At 42.8% G+C, this 22585-nt stretch overlaps 1 protein-coding gene across 8 annotated transcripts in view; it reads right to left on the reverse strand.

Annotated features, from left to right (window-relative positions):
• Positions 1-19601: 19601 nt before the first annotated feature.
• Positions 19602-22585, reverse strand: part of MAP7D2 (MAP7 domain containing 2) — a 179033-nt gene continuing 176049 nt past the window's right edge. For 7 of the 8 annotated variants that reach the window (XM_068270001.1, XM_068270003.1, XM_068270002.1 and 4 more), the window contains one exon: positions 19602-21684. Coding sequence is in view for 1 of the 8 variants with exons in the window: in XM_068270000.1 (XP_068126101.1) it covers positions 21653-21684 (32 nt within the window). In the remaining 7 variants the exon portion in view is untranslated. The remainder of the gene's footprint in view (positions 21685-22585) is intronic. The other variant, XM_068270004.1, reaches the window with a different exon arrangement.

Raw genomic sequence — 22585 nt, forward strand, 5'->3', positions numbered from 1 at the left:
CTGTCTTTCCCTGCCTCAAGCGTCCTGTCAGAAAGGACCTTCAGCTCAGCTGGAGGCATTGTCACTGAGAAGAGAAGTCGCCTAAGTCACAAAAGTGTTCAGTACCTCATCTTTATCAAAATTAATGAGGCATGGATCCCGGAGGGCTACTGCCCACCCGAAGACTAAGTCAGTCCACGTACACAGCATCTCTGCCTGCACGCCGTGTAACTGCCTGCTCCATGACTAAGTCGGTCCCCACACAGCATCTCTGCCTGCAGGCCGCTTGACTGCCTTCTCCGCCACCACCAACAGGGTCCAGGACTCCAGGCGGATTCCTTAATTTTCTTAAGGCCGCAGCTAGCAGCGGCCGCTATAATAATTTTTCTGATGCGTGTACATGCCTGCCTAATTTTTCTGGCTGCACTGCAGCTGCAACAACAAAACAAAAGGCATGTACATGTGTCAATTCCCCTTCGTGATCGTTACCTTGCCGCTGTGAGGGGGCTTGCGTATCACAATGAAGCAATGACCGCCGGCTATATGAGTGTCTCTGGGGGAGGGGGGAACACCCAAGATAATAAGGTCGTTGCTTCATTGTGGACAGACCAAATTTGATCAGCTGGACAGTCACTGTTGTTGTGTCATTGAGCTACCTCAGCCCGGCGACCATATGGGCTTGAAAACCGCCATGGCCTGCACTCTTGCCATGGTACGCACCAGTCCAGCACGGCCATCACTACACAAACAGCTGTGTGCGGTGCGTTACACAGTGAGTTTGATCTATCAGTGTGAAGCAGTACTCTAATTACTCTCCCTGATTAATGTATACACATGCAAGATGTTTTAAAGCACTTTAGGCCTCCAATTTAGCATTCAATGTGATTTCGGCCCTTAAAACGCTGCTTTGCGTCAAATCCAGATTTTTCCCCAGGACTTTTGGCGCGTATCCCACTCCGCCATGCAAAAACTCAGATGATAGACCCCTTGAAACATCTTTTCCATCACTTTTGTGACCAGCATAAATGTTTCTAATTTTCGAAGGTCGCTTCCCCATTCAAGTCTATTGCGGTTTGCGGAAGTTTGCGTAAACCAAACTTTTTGCAGAGGTTCGCATTCTAGGTTTGGGAACCTAAAATTGGAGGTTCGAGCCATCTCCAACTATAACACACACGTTATTTTAAAGCATGGTCAATGACTACGGAGCATGCACATCCTTATTCCTTATCCTTATACCCCTTATCCAAAAACTTAGGGCACACATTGAGTTAGAATAACAACGCAGAGATGTGAAAGTGCCCATAGAATTGTATGGCCAATGATTTCCCATGCAAAATTATTCAGCAATGCTTGCACCCTAAAGCTTAAGCCAGCAAGGTAGGGAACACTGAGCTGCAATGGGCTTAGGTAGTACTTCTCAACTTGGTTTTCTTTCTGATCCTCTGCCGTTTATACATTTAGCCATAGCCCCGAACAAGCATGCAGATCTGCGCATGATTCAGCAACTACTGACACCTGAAAGATCAGGATGAAGCAAGGCGTCCGGTATTGTTTAAAAGGAAACAAATATGGCAGCCTTCATATTGCTCTTACTTCAGGTGTATTTGGAAAGGTTTATAAAGACTTTCGAAGCTTTGCACTTATTTTGGGATTTTTTTTTCTCAAATATTAGCTCACAGTTACTGTAGATTGTAAACTTAGAAGGGCAGGACATTCATTCTGTTTCTTGTACTGGTTTATCAACACAATGTACACCTGTGTTGCTGTATGATCTTGCTGTAGTGTGTACTATTATGTACTAACTAGTGACCTAAGCCCGTTTGAAAACGGGCCCTAGGTCTGTCATCACACCCGCCCGCTATGAACTATGCATGGCCATGGATTTGTTGCACTCTGTACAGCACAATGACAGATGGGAAAACATAATAATAAAATTATTTATGTGGGACTAGAGTTTTGAGGAATGTTACTGAATCCAGATGCCAAAGAGATGGAAAGCAAAAATATTTAAGCTGTGTGTGGGCTCACTGGGCTGCTTTATACCCACAGTTCTGACATTCTCAAAGTAATACAAGCCCATTTTCCTTTTACTGAACATATGCCTGTGCTTTTCTGCTGCCAATTTAGACACCACATGGCCCGTTTCTTGTACGTTACCACCCTCTAGTGGCCAAGAAATATTTCACAAATCACATCAGTAATCTCATAATCTCAATCTTTGGATATTCCCCCCCCCCCCCCCCCCTTTATAATGTGCTTTTCTGCTTTTCTGCTGTTCTTTTCCTACCGCCTGCCATGTGAACAATGAGTACCTAACCCCAGACACTGCCCAGATATTTTTTTCCCCTTTTAAATAGAACACTAACTATTGTTCTTGAAAAATTAATGCAATCACATTTCTTTTTTTTTATCTTAATACAGTGTTTCTCAAACCTGTCCTCGTGACTACCTAAGGGTGTATGTCTTGCAGGCAGCCTCACTTATGCACAGGTGGGGTTACTAGTGTTTCAGCTAGGTAGATTCCATGTAGCTGAGACACTTAGGGCCCTTTTCCACTAGCAATCGCTAGCATTCGCGCTGAACGCTAGCGATTGTGATTCAGCAAAAGTTAAAAATTTCCCGGCGATTTCCCGACGTTTGCAATCACGATTTTGCTATTTTTGCTATGCTATGCACTGCATAGCAAAATCACGGCAATAATCGCTCTGCCGCACGATCGCGATTAAGTAAAAAAACGAATTGCGGTAGTGGAAATGACCTACCGCGATTCCTATGTTAAAAAGAAAACCGTAGAGATTTGAACATCACTAGTGGTTTGCGATTTAGCAATCGCAAACGCTATGGTGGAAAAGGGCCCTTAGAGCTCATTCACACTAAGGGCATTTTTGCCCTTTTTTCAAACGCTTGTGCAATGATTCTCTATGTTGAGTTCACATCTGGTTTGTTTCCGATACGCTCAGAAAAGCATTGCATGGGCCATTTTTGAGACTATTCCGCCTCAATGGAAGGTGTAGGAAAAACGCAAATTGCTCACAAAATCGCTTTGTGCAGCGATTTTGTTTCCATTTTTAAGAATAAATACATTGTATTTATTCTTTTCCGGGTCAAAGAGTTCACTTCCTGACTTCAGGGAGTGAATTACAAAACCGCTCGGGAAAAACGCTTAGAAAAGCGCTTAGCACAAAAACGAATCACCCACCCAAGCGCCGGGAATCGAAAATAAAAAGACAAACCAAAAACCACCCAACGCTAACGGCCATGCGAATGGAACACAATGTGAACAAGGCCTGACAGTATGTGACCCAGTTACTAACTAGTGGCTCCATAATGTGTAGTGTGTGTGAGAGATTTTCCACACCTCAGCTAGCCCTTAGAATAGGCCCCATTCCATAAATGAATGATAAATGAACAGCTAGCTATTTCCAACCCCCCCCCCCCCCTTCCCCCTTCGCAGAACGCTGATGCAGCACACCCAGTGGTGTAGCTGAGGAGTTGGGGGCCCCGATGCAAGTTTTACAATGGGGTCCCCCAAGCACCCTAAACATAACAATTGATACGGCGCACAAAAACCTGCCAATGGCAACTACAGTGTCAGAAGTGCAAGAAGGGGATGGGGAACAGTTTGTTAATGATTACCACTATTCAAAGTATCTATAGAAGTGATTATAATGAGCAAAGGCCCAACAGGACTGATACTGTAGTAGAGGAAGGGCCCTTCGGGGGCCCGATGTGGTCGCAACCTCTGCACCCCCTATTGCTACGCCCCTGAGCACACGCTCCTCCATCATCTACTGTATACATAGCGTACATTTAGTGCATATACAGCAACAACACCTCAATTTGTACTGATATTCAGCTGTTGATCTTGGATATTTTACACCTTTTCACATACAAGCCAAATAAGTGGATTGTTTAGGCTGAGAACTGCTTATTGCAAGTGTGGTTTATTTACCAGGATTTCTGTTTTCTGCTAAATTTCAGCTGGTTTTCCATGACTTACAACCCACAGACAAGTGAGTGATCTCTTATGCAGGGGCACTGGGGATGTGTGTGTTCTTACATGCAGACCTCTGTAGGTCTGACTAACATTTGGTTTGTGGGTACATATACAGTGGCTTGCAAAAGTATTCGGCCCCCTTGAAGTTTTCCACATTTTGTCACATTACTGCCACATGAATCAATTTTATTGGAATTCCGCGTAAAAGACCAATACCAAGTGGTGTACACGTGAGAAGTGGAACGAAAATCATACATGATTCCAAACATTTTTTACAACTGAATAACTGCAAAGTGGGGTGTGCATAATTATTCAGCCCCCTTTGGTCTGAGTGCAGTCAGTTGCCCATAGACATTGCCTGATGAGTGCTAATGACTAAATAGAGTGCGCCTGTGTGTAATCTAATGTCAGTACAAATACAGCTGCTCTGTGACGGCCTCAGAGGTCGTCTAAGAGAATATTGGGAGCAACAACACCATGAAGCACAAAGAACACACCAGACAGGTCAAGGATAAAGTTATTGAGAAATTGAAAGCAGGCTTAGGCTACATAAAGACTTCCAAAGCCTTGAACATCCCACGGAGCACTGTTCAAGCGATCATTCAGAAATGGAAGGAGTATGGCACAACGGTAAACCTACCAAGACAAGGCCGTCCACCCAGGGCCGGGCCGAGGCAGAGGCTGGAGAGGCTCCAGCCTCAGGGCGCAGTGTAGGAAGGGGCGCACAATTCATTCAGCTGTCATTCCCAACTGTGTTTGAAGCAGAGAGAAATTTTGCCACAAGCCATGTGGGGGACACAGCAAACGTGGAAGAAGGTGCTCTGGTCAGATGAGACCAAAATGGAACTTTTTGGCCAAAATGCGAAACGAATTTGTGGCGGAAAAACTAACACGGCACATCACTCTGAACACACCATCCCCACTGTCAAATATGGTGGTGGCAGCATCATGCTCTGGGGGTGCTTCTCTTCAGCAGGGACAGGGAAGCTGGTCAGAGTTGATGGGAAGATGGATGGAGCCAAATACAGGGCAATCTTGGAAGAAAACCTCTTGAAGTCTGCAAAGGACTTGAGACTAGGGCGGAGGTTCACCTTCCAGCAGGACAACGACCCTATACCTAAAGCCAGGGCAACAGTTGAATGGCTTAAAGGGAAGGTTCAGGGACGCTACAAAAAAATAAAAATCCACATCCACTTACCTGGGGCTTCCTCCAGCCGTGGTAGGCAGGAGGTGCCCTCGGCGCCGCTCCGCACGCTCCCGGTGGCCGACCCGACCTGGCCTGCACAGTACAGCCCGGAGGACGTCCGATGACGTCAGCGCGCCAGCGTGGAATGCACAATGAAGCGCAGAAGAGGCCCTTTTTTGTAGCGTCCCTGAACCTTCCCTTTAAAACAACATATCCATGTGTTAGAATGGCCCAGTCAAAGTCCAGATCTAAATCCAATCGAGAATCTGTGGCAAGATCTGAAAACTGATGTTCACAAACGCTGTCCATCTAATCTGACTGAGCTGGAGCTGTTTTGCAAAGAAGAATGGGCAAGGATTTCAGTCTAGATGGGCAAAGCTGGTAGAGACATACCCTAAAAGACTGGCAGCTGTAATTGCAGCAAAAGGTGGTTCTACAAAGTATTGCCTCAGGGGGCTGAATAATCCACTTTGCAGTTATTGATTTGTAAAAAATGTTTGGAACCATGTATGATTTTCGTTCCACTTCTCACGTGTACACCACTTTGTATTGGTCTTTCACGTGGAATTCCAATAAAGTTGATTCAGGTTTGTGGCAGCAATGTGACAAAATGTGGAAAACTTCAAGGGGGCCGAATACTTTTTCAAGCCACTGTATATACACTCACCTAAAGGATTATTAGGAACACCATACTAATACGGTGTTTGACCCCCTTTCGCCTTCAGAACTGCCTTAATTCTACATGGCATTGATTCAACAAGGTGCTGAAAGCATTCTTTAGAAATGTTGGCCCATATTGATAGGAAAACATCTTGTAGTTGATGAAGATTTGTGGGATGCACATCCAGGGCACGAAGCTCCTGTTCCATCACTTCCCAAAGATGCTCTATTGGGTTGAGATCTGGTGACTGTGGGGGCCATTTTAGTACAGTGAACTCATTGTCATGTTCAAGAAACCAATATGAAATGATTTGAGCTTTGTGACATGGTGCATTATCCTGCTGGAAGTAGCCATCAGAGGATGGGTACATGGTGGTCATGAAATGATGGGCATGGTCAGAAACAATGCTCAGGTAGCCCGTGGCATTTAAACGATGCCCGGTTGGCACTAAGGGGCCTAAAGTGTGCCAAGAAAACATCCCCCACACCATTACACCCCCACTACCAGCCTGCACAGTGGTAACAAGGCATGATGGATCCATGTTCTCATTCTGTTTATGCCAAATTCTGACTATCGAGACTCATCAGACCAGGCAACATTTTTCCAGTCTTTAACTGACCAATTTTGGTGAGCTCATGCAAATTTTAGACTCTTTTCCCTATTTGTAGTGGAGATGAGTGGTACCCGGTGGGGTCTTCTGCTGTTGTAGCCCATCTGCCTCAAGGTTATGCGAGTTGTGGCTTCACAAATGCTTTGCTGCATACCTCAGTTGAAACGAGTGGTTATTTCAGTCAACGTTGCTCTTCTATCAGTTTGAATCAGTCGGCCCATTCTCCTCTGACCTCTAGCATCAACAAGGCATTTTTGTCCACAGGACTGCCACATACTGGATGTTTTCACTATTCACACCATTCTTTGTAACCCCTAGAAATGGTTGTGCGTGAAGATCCCAGTAACTGAGCAGATTGTGAAATACTCACACCGGCCCTTCTGGTACCAACAACCATATAAGTCTCATAATTGCTTAAATCACCTCTCTTTCTTATTCTGACATTCAGTTTGGAGTTCAGGAGATTGTCTTGACCATGACCACACCCCTAAATGCATTGAAACAACTGCCATATGATTGGTTGATTAGATAATTGCATTAATGAGAAATTTAACTGGTGTTCCTAATAATCCTTTAGGTGAGTATGTATATTGTACATTGTGTGTCTCTCATATTAGGTAACACGCTCTTTGCTTCCAATTACAATGACATCTAGGAGCTTGCAATATAAATGATATACAAATATGAGATCTACCTTTGCATCGATGGGGTAAGTGCCTCCCAGAGTTGAATATTTTTTATTGGTGATCCTCCACGCCTTCTTTGTGTGGAGGAACACAGTGGCGGGGATGGAGATTGACTCGTATATAAATTGTCAGTATAATACCTCTGAATATAGTCTGGAAAGCCTTTACATTTTACATCCTCATTTCACTGTTTTAGCGCAGCTGCATGATATGTCCGTACGATGGTTATCTGCAGATTTTAACCTGTGATTTATGATGCAATGCTGCCGATAAGGAATTGTTTAACAATTTGTATGCTAATTATGCTTCACGTCGTCATATAAATATCAGTGTTAAATCCTAATAAGCAGGGTCTTTCGTACTTAAATTTATCAACCATTTTATTGTTAGCTGACCTTTCGGACGTATGATGTGAGAAACGGAATAACTTGATAACATGGGCTATTTACCCTAAAACCGCCGTGTCTCAGTCCATATATGGTGTTATGTTTCCTTTGGGATCACAAACCTTGGTAAATTGGGTATCTTATTTAAAAAATGATATATACTTTGATGTTGCAATACACTTAGAGGTTTTGGTTGCACATGTGAGTTCTCTGGTGGCAGTGTTTCTCTAATAGCATGGTCTGGTCGTGCAGAGTGTGCAGTGCTCCATGCTATTTAATGCTATTATTGCTCATTTGGGTTCTTTGTTTATATTTTAGATACCAGTCTCCAGTGTATTCGTGCCTTTAAGCCGAGAATAATACACTATTCCTGAAGAAGTGAATTATACAACCGTCTTATTCACGAAAACACGTCGAGTATATCTAGGCCATTGTATATCTATTGCTATTAACCTATTTTGGTTCCTGGACGTAGGAACTACGTCCAGGAACCATGCGCGTGCACGCGCACTCCCGGCCGCGGATTCGGTAGCCACGGAATCAATGTATCGGGCTATGGTGCCCGATCACTGATTCCTCTCCCCCGCTGAAAAAGCGACAGCTTCTCTCGGAAGCTTCACTTTTTCTGGCCGTTCCCTCCCCGATGCGTCAAGCGTGTGTTACGCTTAGAGTGACGTCATGTAAACAAACTCATGGCCGCCATCTTGTGGCCAAAAAGTAAAACTACAACAAAAAGTAAAAAAAATTAAAATCAACACACAATTACATTAAAAAACTATGGTTTACATCCCACCCTCCCAAAAATACCCAAATAAAATGTTTAACCGGTTCAGCGCCGCAGTGCCGAAAATCTCATGCATCCGAGCAACGTTCACCTCCCATTCATTCGCCTATAACTTTATTGCTACTTATCACAATGAATTGATCTATATCTTGTTTTTTCCGCCACTAATTAGGCTTTCTTTGGGTGCTACATTTTGCTAAGAATTATTTTTTTCTAAATCCATTTTAACAGGAAGATTAAGAAAGAAATGAAAAAAATTCATTATTTCTCAGTTTTTGGCCATTATAGTTTGAAATTAATATACGCTACCGTAATTAAAACCCATGTATTTTATTTGTCCATCTGTCCCATTAATTACACTATTTAAACAATGTCCCTATCACAATTTATGGTGCCGATATTTCATTTAGAAATAAAGGTGCATTTTTTCAATTTGCGTGCATCACTATTTATAAGCTTATAATTTTAAATAATATAATAACATACTCTCTTGACATGTATATTTAAAAAGTTTGGACCCTTGGGTAACTATTTATGTTTTTTTTTTTTTATTGTATTTTTATTTTTAATAAAAAATGTATGTGGGTAATTTTTGGTGTGGGAGAGAAACTGCTTATTTTACATGTAAAATAAGCAAATTCTTTAATTAAAAATGTATGTGGGTGCAGTTTACTATTTTGCCACAAGATGGCCACAGTGAGAAAAGTCCTGGATGCGAACGATCTCGCATCCAGGAACCAAAATTCAGAGGAGTTTCCTGGGGGGCAGAAATACCACGCTCTCTGGATAGAAAGCGTTGGTATTTCTGCAGGGAAGTTAGATCGGTGAATGGGAATTATATTCCCATTCACCGATCGGGGGGCTAGCGGCGGGTGCGCGGGCGCCCGATCGCGCGCACCACGCATTGAAAGCAGTAGTGCCTTTCTGGACGAGAAAGCTCGTCCAGAAAGGCCGAACTGGTTAATATAAAAAAAAAACCCATTACAATAAAAAAAAAAAATGTAAATATTTACCTAAGGGTCTAAACTTTTTAACCACTTTACCCCCGGCAGTACGAATTTCTCCGTCCCTTTTTCCATCCTTTCACCCCCAGGGAGAGAGAAATCCGTACCTTCCGCGCTACCGCCGCTGTCCGCGCTCCCGCCGCACGTGCACGCCGCCGCCCGCTCGCCCGGAGATCAATGAACGGGAAAATCCATTCCCGTTCGTTGATCTAAGCCCCCGCAATGATCCGCTGCTTCTATTAGAAACAGCGTGATCATAGTGATTCTCCCAGCCTCCTACTGCTTCCTGTAAGCGTCCTTCCGGACGCTTACAGGTCGCATGTAAACAGACTCACGGTGGCCATCTTGTGGCCAAATAGTAAACTACACATACAAATAATTTGGATTACACAATAAATTAACTCATTACCTCCCACACTCCCCAATTTTTTTTTTTTGTAATTTAAAAAAAACAAAACAAAAATACAATAAAAAAAAAACATAAATAGTTACCTTAGGGACTGAACTTTTTAAATATTTATGTCAAGAGGGTATAACACTGTTACTTTATAAACTATGGGCTTGTAATTAGGGATGGACGCAAAACTGAAAAAAATGCACCTTTATTTCCAAATAAAATATTGGCGCCAAACATTGTGATAGGGACATAATTTAAATGGTTTTATAACCGGGACAAATGGGCAAATACATTTCATGGGTTTTAATTACAGTAGCATGCATTATGTAAAAACTATAATGGGCGAAAACGGAAAAATAATATTTTTCCCCACATCTTTTCCTATTTTCCCATTAAAACACATTTAGAATAAAATAATTCTTGGCATTATGTCCCACCTAAAGAAAGCCTAATTGGTGGCGAAAAAAACAAGATATAGTTCATTTCATTGTGATAAGTAATAATAAAGTTATAGACGAATGAATGGATGGATCGTTGAAAGATGAAAATTGCTCAGGTGTTCAAGGGGTAAAACCCCTCAGTGGTGAAACATCAATGTAAAGATGAAATATTTCTATATTTTTTTAATTATAAGCTTGTAAATAGTGATAGATGCAAAACGGAAAAAATGCACCTTTATTTCCAAATAAAATATTGTCGCCATACATTGTGATAGGGACATAATTTTAACGGTGTAATAACCGGGACATATGGGCAAATACAATACGTGAGTTTTAATTATGGAGGCATGTATTATTTTAAAACTATAATGGCTGAAAACTGAGAAATAATGCATTTTTTCAGTTTTTTCTTATTCTTCCTGTTAAAATGCATTTACAGTAAAGTGGCTCTTAGCAAAATGTACCCCCCAAAGAAAGCCTAATTGGTGGCGGAAACAACAAGATATAGATCAGTTTATTGTGATAAGTAGTGATAAAGTTATAGGCTAATCAATGGGAGGTGAACATTGCTCAAGTGAAAACGACGGAACGCAAATGGGTTAAAGTATATACGGACACTCTGATCCCAGTGTGACCCCACTTTAGTTTATATAGTGGGGGTCACTACTTGGCAATGAATTCCGTTCAAACCCCTCCCCTCAAACAGGGGAGCAATCAAAAAATTGTATGAGGAATAGTTATTGTATGTAACACTGATTACTGTGATAGCTATATCAGCTTGTGTCTGTTCTAGCTCTATGTGAATTTTTTTAAATAGGTTTTAAGTGTTTCTAATAAAATATATGTTTTAATTATTAGATGATCTGACTCAGAACTCGTCTCTACATCTCTGAATATATTGAGAAGTTGCTTGTCCCCAAAAGCCCTATTTGCCTGTATCAAGATTAGCATCTTATGAGGGCTAAAAAGGGACATACCTATATGTAACTTTATTGGATAATTTTACCAGGACCTATTGGTCAATTTATATTTAGGGCATTTGAATCAGATCTTGGTTATTTGTGTAACTGCAGTTATTTCATCTTTTCAATATGCGCAGAACACAGTCTTACAATTTATTATAAAATATGACAACCCAATGTATTGCTTAAAAAAAACACACACACACAAAAAATAGGACACATGAACATCAAGGGTTTTATTTTGTCAAGTCACAGGAACATGCTAAAGCTTTACTGCACATTCAGCAAGATTGTTACCAACAGCATGGGTAATATCAGGACGTGGCCATTATACAGAACATAGACACATAACTCCTTAGGGATAAATCTGGTGACATTTCATACGTTTTACACAGTTATGATTAACCATGACGGCATCAATGTCACTTATCATTACAGTTCATTTTCTAGCATTTGTTTAAAAAAAAAAATCTAAAATCAACAGCTCATGACTTAAGGCTTTAATCTAAAATATAGTGCAAATAGCGGTGGAGATCAGTAACTGGCACTGCAGACCATCACACATCAGCTTCTGCAGGGTTACTTCACTAGTCACTGATTGCTGATCTCTGATTGGTTGGATGGGGCACACACCTCAATGCTTTTACCCTCTGGGATTAATAGTGGCTATGAAATGTGTTGAAGCTTATTTTGCTTATATTCTTGTAGTAAAAATCAGAATACAAAAGGCCAATTTAGGAGCTTAAAGGACCACCATCGTGGAAAATTGTAAAATGTAAAATCTAGGAGATGGACTGGTCCATCTCCTTATGGGGTATTCGCAGTAAGGATCTATACAATTATGCTGGGCCATCCTCTACTCTCTTAAACACTATTTTTGGTAGTTGAACAGAGCAATTGTCATTAAATAGGTGCTTTCCAAAGTAAAGAAAATCCTGAAAATTCCTTATGAGAAGGACTAAATGACAGCGATATATAATAGAATAGAAATTTATAGTGCATTTTACTCAGAAATAAAAACGCACTTTTTATACACATGCACTTTAAATTTTACAATTTTTCGCAATAGTGGCCCTTTACTACAAACCTGTCTTTAAAATAAAAAAAAAAAGGATCACGAGACAGTGCTTATGAACAGAACCTCTGAGATTTCTTTGCATACCCACAGTCTGCGGTAAAACCATTTTCATACATTTATATAGACAAGTACATGAAGATCCACACCTTACACCATGATACAGCCACATCTGCAGGTCTCTATCCTTCCCACATTTCCCCGTGCCGGCTGTGCACAGCAGTGAATACTACAGCATCCTCTACTGTCTGCATAGAAATATGCAGCCACATGCATCCAAATAGAAAATATCAAGCATCCATTCATTGAGTAGCATAAGAGTTCAGCTTCAGTAGTCACCCATGTTACATCTGTGATCGGGCACAATATGCTCACTGCCTGACCTGTACACTCCACAATATGTGGCATGGGTGGGAGGCAACACAGATGTGTGTCCATTTATCCTGTGTTTTATGCTTTTCTGGAAAGCTGACCCAGGCAGGAACAAGTTTTGCTATAGAAATGCTACTTCTGTATTTATAATTTACAAATCAAATATTTAAAATACATCATGTAGTATTTTGTGGCTTCTATCTTTTTGTATCCAGACTCCTTACAGTGTATTTGAGAAGACCCTCAGGGGGGATGGTGGACAAGCTCACCTTGACTTGTCACATCATCCGATAAGCCACAACTGGAATAGCTTGGAGGTGGGTTGGGTTACTGGTGCTTCTGACATGGAACAATTAAGAGCTTTCCCTGAGACTTTTTTTGTTGTAGAGAGTTTTTAATATCTAGACTGTACTGTATATTTTCCATACTTGTGCTGCTTTTATAAGGAGACTCTTGTCTATCTGCATTTGTGTGTGTTGTACTGGTATGCACAAATAGAATGTCCTGCAGAAGTTCAGGTATGTACATGAAGCCTCAGGTATCTGCCTTCACAGCTCAAAATCTTACTACCAAAACTGGCATGAGGTTCTCGTTAATACACGTAGCTTATTAAATAAAGAGTACCAATGTTTTAAAATAGAAAACAAGTAATGTAAACCTCTGTTTTAGTTATGCAAAAATCAGTGGGAGCCAGGGTTAGTACCTCATCTGAAAATCATACATCTGAGACTACACTCCAACACTCCACCTCATCTTCCTGAAGTGTTTCTGAAGCTCTGTGGCCACACCCACCTGTGTTGTTGAGGCCAACCCCTAGCTTAGCAGCCACCTATTAGGCTGCAGCTGTTGAGTGGGGTGGGCTGTGGTAATACTGGTGGGAGTGGCCACAGAGCTTTGGAAACACTAGGGGGAAGAGTGGACTTTCAGATGTATAATTTACGGGCGAGCGATTGAGTTACTAACCCTGGCACCCGTCAATTCTTGCATAACTGAAAGACAGGTTTACAGTGCATTTTTTCTGTTTTACAACCTTGGTACTCTTTAATTATGACATAGGAACTATACTTAATTGCATGTTAGTTGTCAGAGAACCTGCACAGTTATGGACTCAGTGAATGCGCCTAACTCCACCTTTCTGATTATATACATCTGTGTTTTTAATTCCTAATTAAAGTAGAATGTCTAAGATTGTGTAAAGTGTGGCTTGTTACAGCCACGTACAGTGTTTGCATCTGCATGAGAGCCCAATGGCGTTAGGTATGTCAGTAATGGTCTTATGCAGCTATACAGTAATTTGCACCACCTGCCCAGAACAGTGTACAGAATTCTGATTGCTGATAAACAAATAATATACTGTATGTACATCTTAACACGAATGAAGTAACCCACTCAACAACAAACGACATTTACAACGTATGGCACTTCATCTTTATACAGATTACATTCTCGTTATATTAAATCTATACATGAATCTAAGGGGCTGAGACACAATTTCTGGTCCTGTATTGCCGATTCCCACATCTTATGTACAACAAATAATTTTTGTTTTGAAATTACAATGCATATTTTTAGTGACTTAAAGGGATACTGTAGGGGGGTAGGGGGAAAATGAGCTGAACTTACCCGGGGCTTCTAATGGTCCCCCGCAGACATCCTGTGCCCGCGCAGCCGCTCACCGATGCTCCGGTCCCGCCTCCGGTTCACTTCTGGAATTTCTGACTTTAAAGTCAGAAAACCACTGCACCTGCGTTGCCGTGTCCTCGATCCGGCTGATGTCATCAAGAGCGCACAGCGCAGGCCCAGTATGGTCTGTGTCTGCGCAGTACACTCCTGGTGACATCAGCGGGAGCGAGGACACGGCAACGCAGGCACAGTGGTTTTCTGACTTTAAAGTCAGAAATTCCAGAAGTGAACCGGAGGCGGGACCGGAGCATTGGGGAGTGGCTACGCCAACACAGGATGTCTGCGGGGGGACCATTAGAAGCCCCGGGTAAGTTCAGCCCATTTTCCCCCGACCCCCCTACAGTATCCCTTTAATGGATTCCCATATCTTGGCAGTGAACAGTCAGCTTTGGGGATCTCTTTATAAACTAAGACTACCATATAACATGAATTTCTTAGTAATGGCTTACATTGATTTTTTTCTAAGGTGGGCTGCAGAACAAGACAGCCTGGCAGGACTTGGAAACCATTTTCTTTGGTTTTTCAACATTGGTCAAACATTGGTCGTACTTTGACGATATTAATGGATGGAATCACTCATAAGCTTCTTACATTTCTAAGCAACTAAGAAGTCTCCCTTTCCTCATCTTTTTCCCTTATAAAGAATGCAGCATAAGGAGAGAGACTCTGTGGCAAGCCTGGTCCAGATGCAAAGGTATAAATGGAGAGATTCCCTCTCAGGGATGAGCAGGTTGGGCAGGATGTTAATTACCTCCATGCAGGGCCGGTTCTAGACGTTTTGCTGCCTGAGGCAAACTTGTGAGGATGCTCACGCACTCCCCTGATTTGGAATAATTGCACCCGACAATTTGTTCTGCTTCATTTAATGTTCTCACATGACATGCTGCAGCTCAACACAATAGCATATTGGCTGGCTGTGAGTCTCGCTTCTTCTCCTACTCTGACTGTATGCTGTTAATGTAAATACTCTACTAATATGCTGCCCCTGTTATCTCTGTGCCTGATGCAAATGTTTCACCTTGCTGCATGAGAGAACCGGCCCTGCCTCCATGTCACCTAACATTCTCTTCTCAGCAGGCTCCAAGATGGGGATTCCTTTATTTTTATAACCACCCATCTATAAATGAAATGACTATTTGGGAAGTTGGCCTGTCATACAATTCGTGTAGAATGTAATGTTATGAGCTGAGATTAACCTCCGTTTACAATGACTAACTAAAATGGCAGTTACCATGTATATTTCACAGCCTTATGGAACATTCTGGAACATCAGTAGCACAGAATCGCACCTTTCATTATTTTTTGAGAAAGATAAATGTATTTTTAAATCATTCTTCACAGTGATGCAAATAGTTAATGTTATTTATTTTGCCTCTGCCACTTGTCAGAGCAGGCAGTGTTTCTAGTGGATTTGTACACCTCAGTGCACTCTCTGAAGCCAGACTCTCAGCAGTCTTGGATCCTTAAAGGACAACTGAAGTGAGAGAGATATGGAGGCTGCCATATTTATTTCAATCTAAGCACTACCAGTTGCCTGGCTCTCCTGCTGATCCTCTGCCTCTAATACTTTTAGCCATAGCCCCTGAACAAGCATGCAGCAAATCAGGTGTACCTGACATTAATGTCAGATCTGACAAGACTAGCTGCATGCTTGGTTCTGATGTTACTCAGACTCTACTGCAGTGAGATAGACCAGCAGGGCTGCCAGGCAACTGGTATTGATTAAAAGGAAGTAAATATGGCAGCCTCCGTATACCTCTCACTTCAGTTCCCCTTTAAGGTGGCCACTAAACATCCGATTTGTAGCAAAAAGTAATTTGAGTGATCAGATAATTCTGATCGGAAGTGAAATAGCGTAATAAATCGTTCACTACACCATATATGAACCAATCTTTGTTTCCTATCTATCATAACCGACAGAAAAAAAAATCCAAATTTTGGTACACCGAAAATACAAATCGGACGACTGTTTTTATAATAGTTCGTAATCGATTGTGCTCATGAACGGAGCTTATTTACAACCAATCCGATCACATCCGATCAGTGTTATCTGATTGCTCAAACGATTTTTCGCTAGAAATTGGACTATTAATGGCCACCTTAAGATTTAGGTCTTGTCCCCATCTGTGCTTTGCTGATCATGTTTTCAGCAATGCAGAGTGCATGCGGAAATCTCAGGGCATGATTGCATGCATTGTTTGTCCAATGCAGTGCAATTCTATTCACTATAATGAATGAGAAATGTTGGGAGCCAAGCCTGCTATAGTCTGTTGCTACTAAGGGGAGACAACATGCGACACATAATGAAGTGGCTAATGGGAGGAGTTAGAGGTGAAAAATGGAGGGAACCCGTACAAATGCTTAACTTTCAGCCAGTATTGTCACCTCAGCCAAGTAGCATCTAGTGTGTGTACATGATTTTGCCACTGCCAGAACGGAATTCCATACAACCAGCGCCAGATTTGTGCACGTAATGCCATTACTTCAATTATCAGGACAGGCGAGATCTGTACAAAGGTCCTGACTACAGTACATGGATTTCAGCGCATTACACAATGGCCATGCCACAACCCTGTGAAAAGTGGTTGGGGATATTATCAATGCTGGAAATGGTAAAAAGTATAGACTATTTACTGCATGTCTGTAGCATGCAGATTACAGTTGCCATGAGTCATACAAATAAGCTGCTAGAATCTGGATTTCTAATAACTGGCATTGGCAGCGCCCTACTGCTACTGCTATTATTATACCATGTTATAAATAGCTCAGTGGCAAGCTTTCCTTCATCCAGACAGGAAAGATGTCCATAAATATACGGCAACCAAGCATATTTTACGCCTTCTTACTTTATAGTAGTCAGAACAATAAGGAGTACTGTCATTTAGTTGCTGGGATTGCTGGATGTTGCATATTGCCGTGTACCATACTGGCCCATTATAATACTGTGGCTGCTCATTTAATTAAGTTAATTTCTTTGTAAGATTCAGTAAAACTTTCTGAAATCAGCTTTTCTTCCTTGCTGATTTTCCCTTTACAGATGGTACAAATGGAGACGGGCTGAACACGGAAAGGATGGCATCGGACATCATGTGTGCCAACCACCGTAACTAAACATGTGCAGTCACATACATATTACTCTCTGCATAACCTATACCTGCTGCAATGGAAACTGCTGCTACTCTCCAGCAAATGCGGCAATGAGGATACACTGCTACCAGGGCTGCAACTGTCTGTAAACTGGAGCACCCCAGACCACGGACAACACTGACTGTAAAGAAGGGAGACTAAAGCAGCAATATTTGGTTTTGTACCCCTTTAACATAGAATCCCTTACAGCACAACATTTAAGACCTAGATTCTGATCACAGTATAGTAAAGCAGACAAACTCAGGCCCATTCCAAATGATGAGGATGATGAGGTATTAAAGTACAGTATTACCATAAATGATCAAAGTGTTCCTACACTCCTACTTAAATGTGTTTAAAAACAACTTAAAATGAGGTTTGATTAATAATACAATGTACTTACATTGTTTAATGTTAGAAGCATGTCAACCTCCGTATGTACCATACAGGCGGCTAGACTATGCTTATAGTAAACAAGCTGCGGTCTGTGCTGATCTCTGCTTGACTAATGTGCTTGAAGTTGTACCCAAGCAAACCTGTGAGGATAAAAGGTTAGGCTCCTTTCAAACTATGTTACAGGGGTGTAAATACAGAGGAGCAGCCCGTGCGACAAAAGGGGGGCTCAGAGCTGTAATGGGGCCCCAACCATTACTTTATTCCCTCTGATAAAGGCCTTCAGATCAGGTGTTTTTGTGACTACACTTGTTATGGGTGGGAAGATGATGATGTTCACACTTGCTTTTTGATCCTTGCAAGGTAAGCCCCATGCTGCGAGGGTCGCCAGGGGTTGGCAAGGGAACATTGGGGTCCCCATGATTTATAGTTACGCACCTGCTTTGTTCATTGCATGTAATCACAACTGACAGTATCATCGCATCTTAACGCGCAATGATTAAATGATTCCTAGAGGGCTATCACATTCATTGTGGTGTATTTTAGAGTTGGGCCGAACGGTTCGCCGGCGAACCTGGTTCGCGCGAACCTAGGTGGTTCGCGTGCGGGTACCGCACGCGAACTTTATTGCGGAAAAGTTCGCCCCATTGCGGTTCGCCCCATAATGCACTGAGGGTCAACTTTGACCCTCTACATCACAGTCAGCAGGCCCAGTGTAGCCAATTAGGCTACACTAGCCCCTGGAGCCCCACCCCCCCTTATATAGGCAGGCAGCGGCGGCCGTGGCCACTCGTGTGCCTGCATTAGTTAGAGTAGGGCGAGCTACTGCAGTCTCTCATAGGGAAAGATTAGTTAGCCTTAGCTTGTCCCTGGCTGCATACCTGTTTATTGATCCTGCCACTGCATACCTGTTCATTGATCCTGCCACTGCATACCTGTTCATTGATCCTGCCACTGCATACCTGTTCAGTGATCCTGCCACTGCATACCTGTTCATTGATCCTGCCACTGCATACCTGTTCATTGATCCTGCCACTGCATACCTGTTCATTGATCCTGCCACTGCATACCTGTTCATTGATCCTGCCACTGCATACCTGTTCATTGATCCTGCCACTGCATACCTGTTCATTGATCCTGCCACTGCATACCTGTTCAGTGATCCTGCCACTGCATACCTGTTCATTGATCCTGCCACTGCATACCTGTTCATTGATCCTGCCACTGCATACCTGTTCATTGATCCTGCCACTGCATACCTGTTCAGTGATCCTGCCACTGCATACCTGTTCATTGATCCTGCCACTGCATACCTGTTCATTGATCCTGCCACTGCATACCTGTTCATTGATCCTGCCACTGCATACCTGTTCAGTGATCCTGCCACTGCATACCTGTTCATTGATCCTGCCACTGCATACCTGTTCTGTGAACCCACCACTGCATACCTGTTCTGTTCAGTGGACCCGCCACTGTATACCTGTTTAGTGAACCCGCCACTGCATACCTGTTCTGTTCAGTGGACCCGCCACTGTATACCTGTTCAGTGGACCCGCCACTGCATACCTGTTCTGTTCAGTGAACCCGCCACTGCATACCTGTTCTGTTCAGTGGAGTTTGGTGTGTCAGTGTGAAGCAGTACCTTAATTACACTCCCTGATTGATGTATACACATGCAAGATGTTTTAAAGCACTTTAGGCCTGTCATTTAGCATTCAATGTGATTTCTGCCCTTAAAACGCTGCTTTGCGTCAAATCCAGATTTTTCCCGGTGACTTTTGGCGTGTATCCCACTCCGCCATGCCCCCCTCCAGGTGTTAGACCCCTTGAAACATCTTTTCCATCACTTTTGTGGCCAGCATAATTTTTTTTTTTTTCAAAGTTCGCATCCCCATTGAAGTCTATTGCGGTTCGCGAACTTTAACGCGAACCGAACCTTCCGCGAAAGTTCGCGAACCCGGTTCGCGAACCTAAAATCGGAGGTTCGGCCCAACTCTAGTGTATTTTGTCAGGGTAATGCACAGCATGCAGTGCAGTTACAGGGCAACATGCACATTAACAGTGGCAGTGCACGCATTCATTGTACCGCATGCATCACTGTATGGTTGTACTGCAGTGATACCACAGGATGGGACTTTTCGGTTCTGTTGCATTACAATCTTTTCGCAAAATGCACATTGTGAAAGGAGCCTAAGGCTCTTGCCTAAGTATTAGGATGCCTTTGGATATTTCAGAGGTTTCCCTGATCCTCTCCAAGCCCACCGCTGCTGGCTGGGACCCTTTTCATCACCGCGGCTGTGCTTCCATTCATAATTGAACATATACTGCACATGCAGCATGAAACTGCTTGTGCAGGAAGTAAACAGCCATGCACGAGCGGCTTCCTGCTATTGGGCATATGCAGTACACTGCTGCACTCATACACGAATGGGAGTGTGACCAAGAAAGCACATTTGACAAACCCTTGTTGGATTTAAATAGAGAGACTCCGTGCTGGATCGATGGGTCACAGGACGATAGGGAAAGTCTGTGGACTATTCAGCGGTTATGACGCAGAAACCACGATAATTAAGGTAAAAATGGGTATCCTGAATAATTTCTCATGTTTAGGTCATTATGGTTCCGCTTTAATCAGCACTGCTGAGATGCTAATTACCCACATTGTGCATACGTCAGGTTTCCTGCAAGACCTATACTATTGATGGTTGAGGACCTGTTTGAGAAATACTGCTGCTAGGCATACACGGATCGATGCGCCCTTATCAACTGAGCCGCTGATGGCTCGATTGATAACTTCCAACAGGTCCGATGACCCGCCGGATCGATCCCCAGGAATCGATCTGGACGGCAGCAGGAGTCGATCCGGCGGCTATTCGAGCCGCCGGATCGACTCGTGTATTCCCAGCATGAACAAGCAAATCTCTGCTGAAGAGCTGATAACATATGAAAACACTGAGTGTCCGGGCTGATCCTGGCTCATTTTTATAATGTAAACGTTGGCAGAGATAAGCTTGTACTTTTGTTCTAAAGTAAACTCAATAAGGCAAGTACACTGGATAATTGATCAGGGCCTTATTTTAAGCACACATTTAAGTACAATAACGCTTTAAATACTAAAAAGTTATGAAGAGATCCTAGAAAGCCCACTTAGTTTGGCCACAATGACCTGCGCGGGAACCATGAAATCAGCAGCAAGTTAATTCACTCTTCTCATAGTGCATGGCTGAGCTGCAGGACCTACCCAACATTACTTACCTACTCTCAGCACAGCAGGCCCCAACATTTTTCCTTCTTGGTCCAAAACATTTTTGAGTAAGGTTTTGACATTTCAGTGTCTAATCTGCATTATATAGCACAACTAATAACTTAAATAGTCTATAATCCAAAAAGAAGAATGCCATAGAACACAAGTCTACCAGACCTTCCACATATACACTTCATACACTGGCCCTTCTGTTGGATTGCAATGTTCATCTATTGGCAGGATGAAGGAGGATGGTTAATGAAATAATTAAGGTTGTCTTCTGATTTAATCTTCTTATCCAAACATATAGCATACATCAGTCTGCTCACATTCCACATTTGTTATTTCACTCAAGTCTGTCGTCCGCCCTGCCTTAATAATAAGTGACTTTTCCACTACAGAACAAGCCAACCAAAAGCCCATAAGAGAAGAAAATAGACTGGCGGCAAGTCATCCTATCACAAGACGCTTTGTAATGTCAGCCTTAAGATATCTACTGTAGTACTCCAGAGATGTTACTGAACACAGGATCTACGCAGCTGCAGCTTGGTCTCTCACTGATGCAGACATCTTATGGTATAGATAGACTTGCAGGTTATAGTTGGCTCTGGAATGTATCCAGTTTCAGCTCTAGCTGGGTTGTGTACTGCCAGCAGCATTGGTCGGCTCAAAGCAAGTTTGCTGACGTATTCTGCCATTCTGTTAAGAGAAAGAAAAAAATATGTTTTAAGAAGAATATTTCCTCCTTTAAAATATCATTCAAGTCAGTTTGATGCATATTATAACATTTTTTTTGTTTTTGCTAAAATAAATAAATGTTTTGGCCGACTCCTGCCCATCAAGTCTGTATGAAAGGACTATATCCATCTGTCAGGGCATCCATATAAAAAGAAATCCCTGTTTTGTTCCCGTTCTTTGATACGCTCTCAACTCTAAGGCTTCTTGCACACCAAGACGTTGCATTAGGTGCCACGTTAAGGTCGCATAACGTGCACCTAACACAACGTATGGTGCTGCAAGAGTCGACGGTAGAGTGAGCCGCGTTAGGCGGCTCGAGTCCTATAATGTCTCCCAGAGTGGCGCTGATTGGCCAGCGGGACCACGTGATGCGGAGTGTCTCGTGGTCCCGCCGGCCAATCAGCGCCCGCCAGTGCAGTGAATATTAAGTAGCCATGTGCGCGGCTACTGTAGCTGGCTCTCCCCGCCTCCTCTCCGCCCCCCACTGCGCATGTGCAAACAGTCTAACGCGGCTATAGCCGCTCCAACGCCGTAGCATGCTGCACTTTGCACAGAACGTGCAGCGTTACATGTATCGCAACGTGGGCTGTGTGAACAGCCCACTTGTGTTACATTGCTGTGCGTTGGGGGAGCGTTACAGGCACACTAACGTGCGCCTGTAACGTCTTGGTGTGTAAGCAGCCTCAATCTAATGAAATGCATATTTCTGAAGATGGTGCGGGTACTTCCTTTTAAATAAAGAGCATATGAAGGCAACAGTAAAGCATGGTGGAGGTTTGCGTTTGGGCCTGCCTTTCTGTATATAAAGTTGTGGGATTTGGACAGAATGAATGGTGTTCTTAGTGCTGAGAAATACAAGCAG

This window comes from Hyperolius riggenbachi, chromosome 2, assembly GCF_040937935.1.
Source record: "Hyperolius riggenbachi isolate aHypRig1 chromosome 2, aHypRig1.pri, whole genome shotgun sequence".
Taxonomy (NCBI): Eukaryota; Metazoa; Chordata; class Amphibia; order Anura; family Hyperoliidae; genus Hyperolius; species Hyperolius riggenbachi.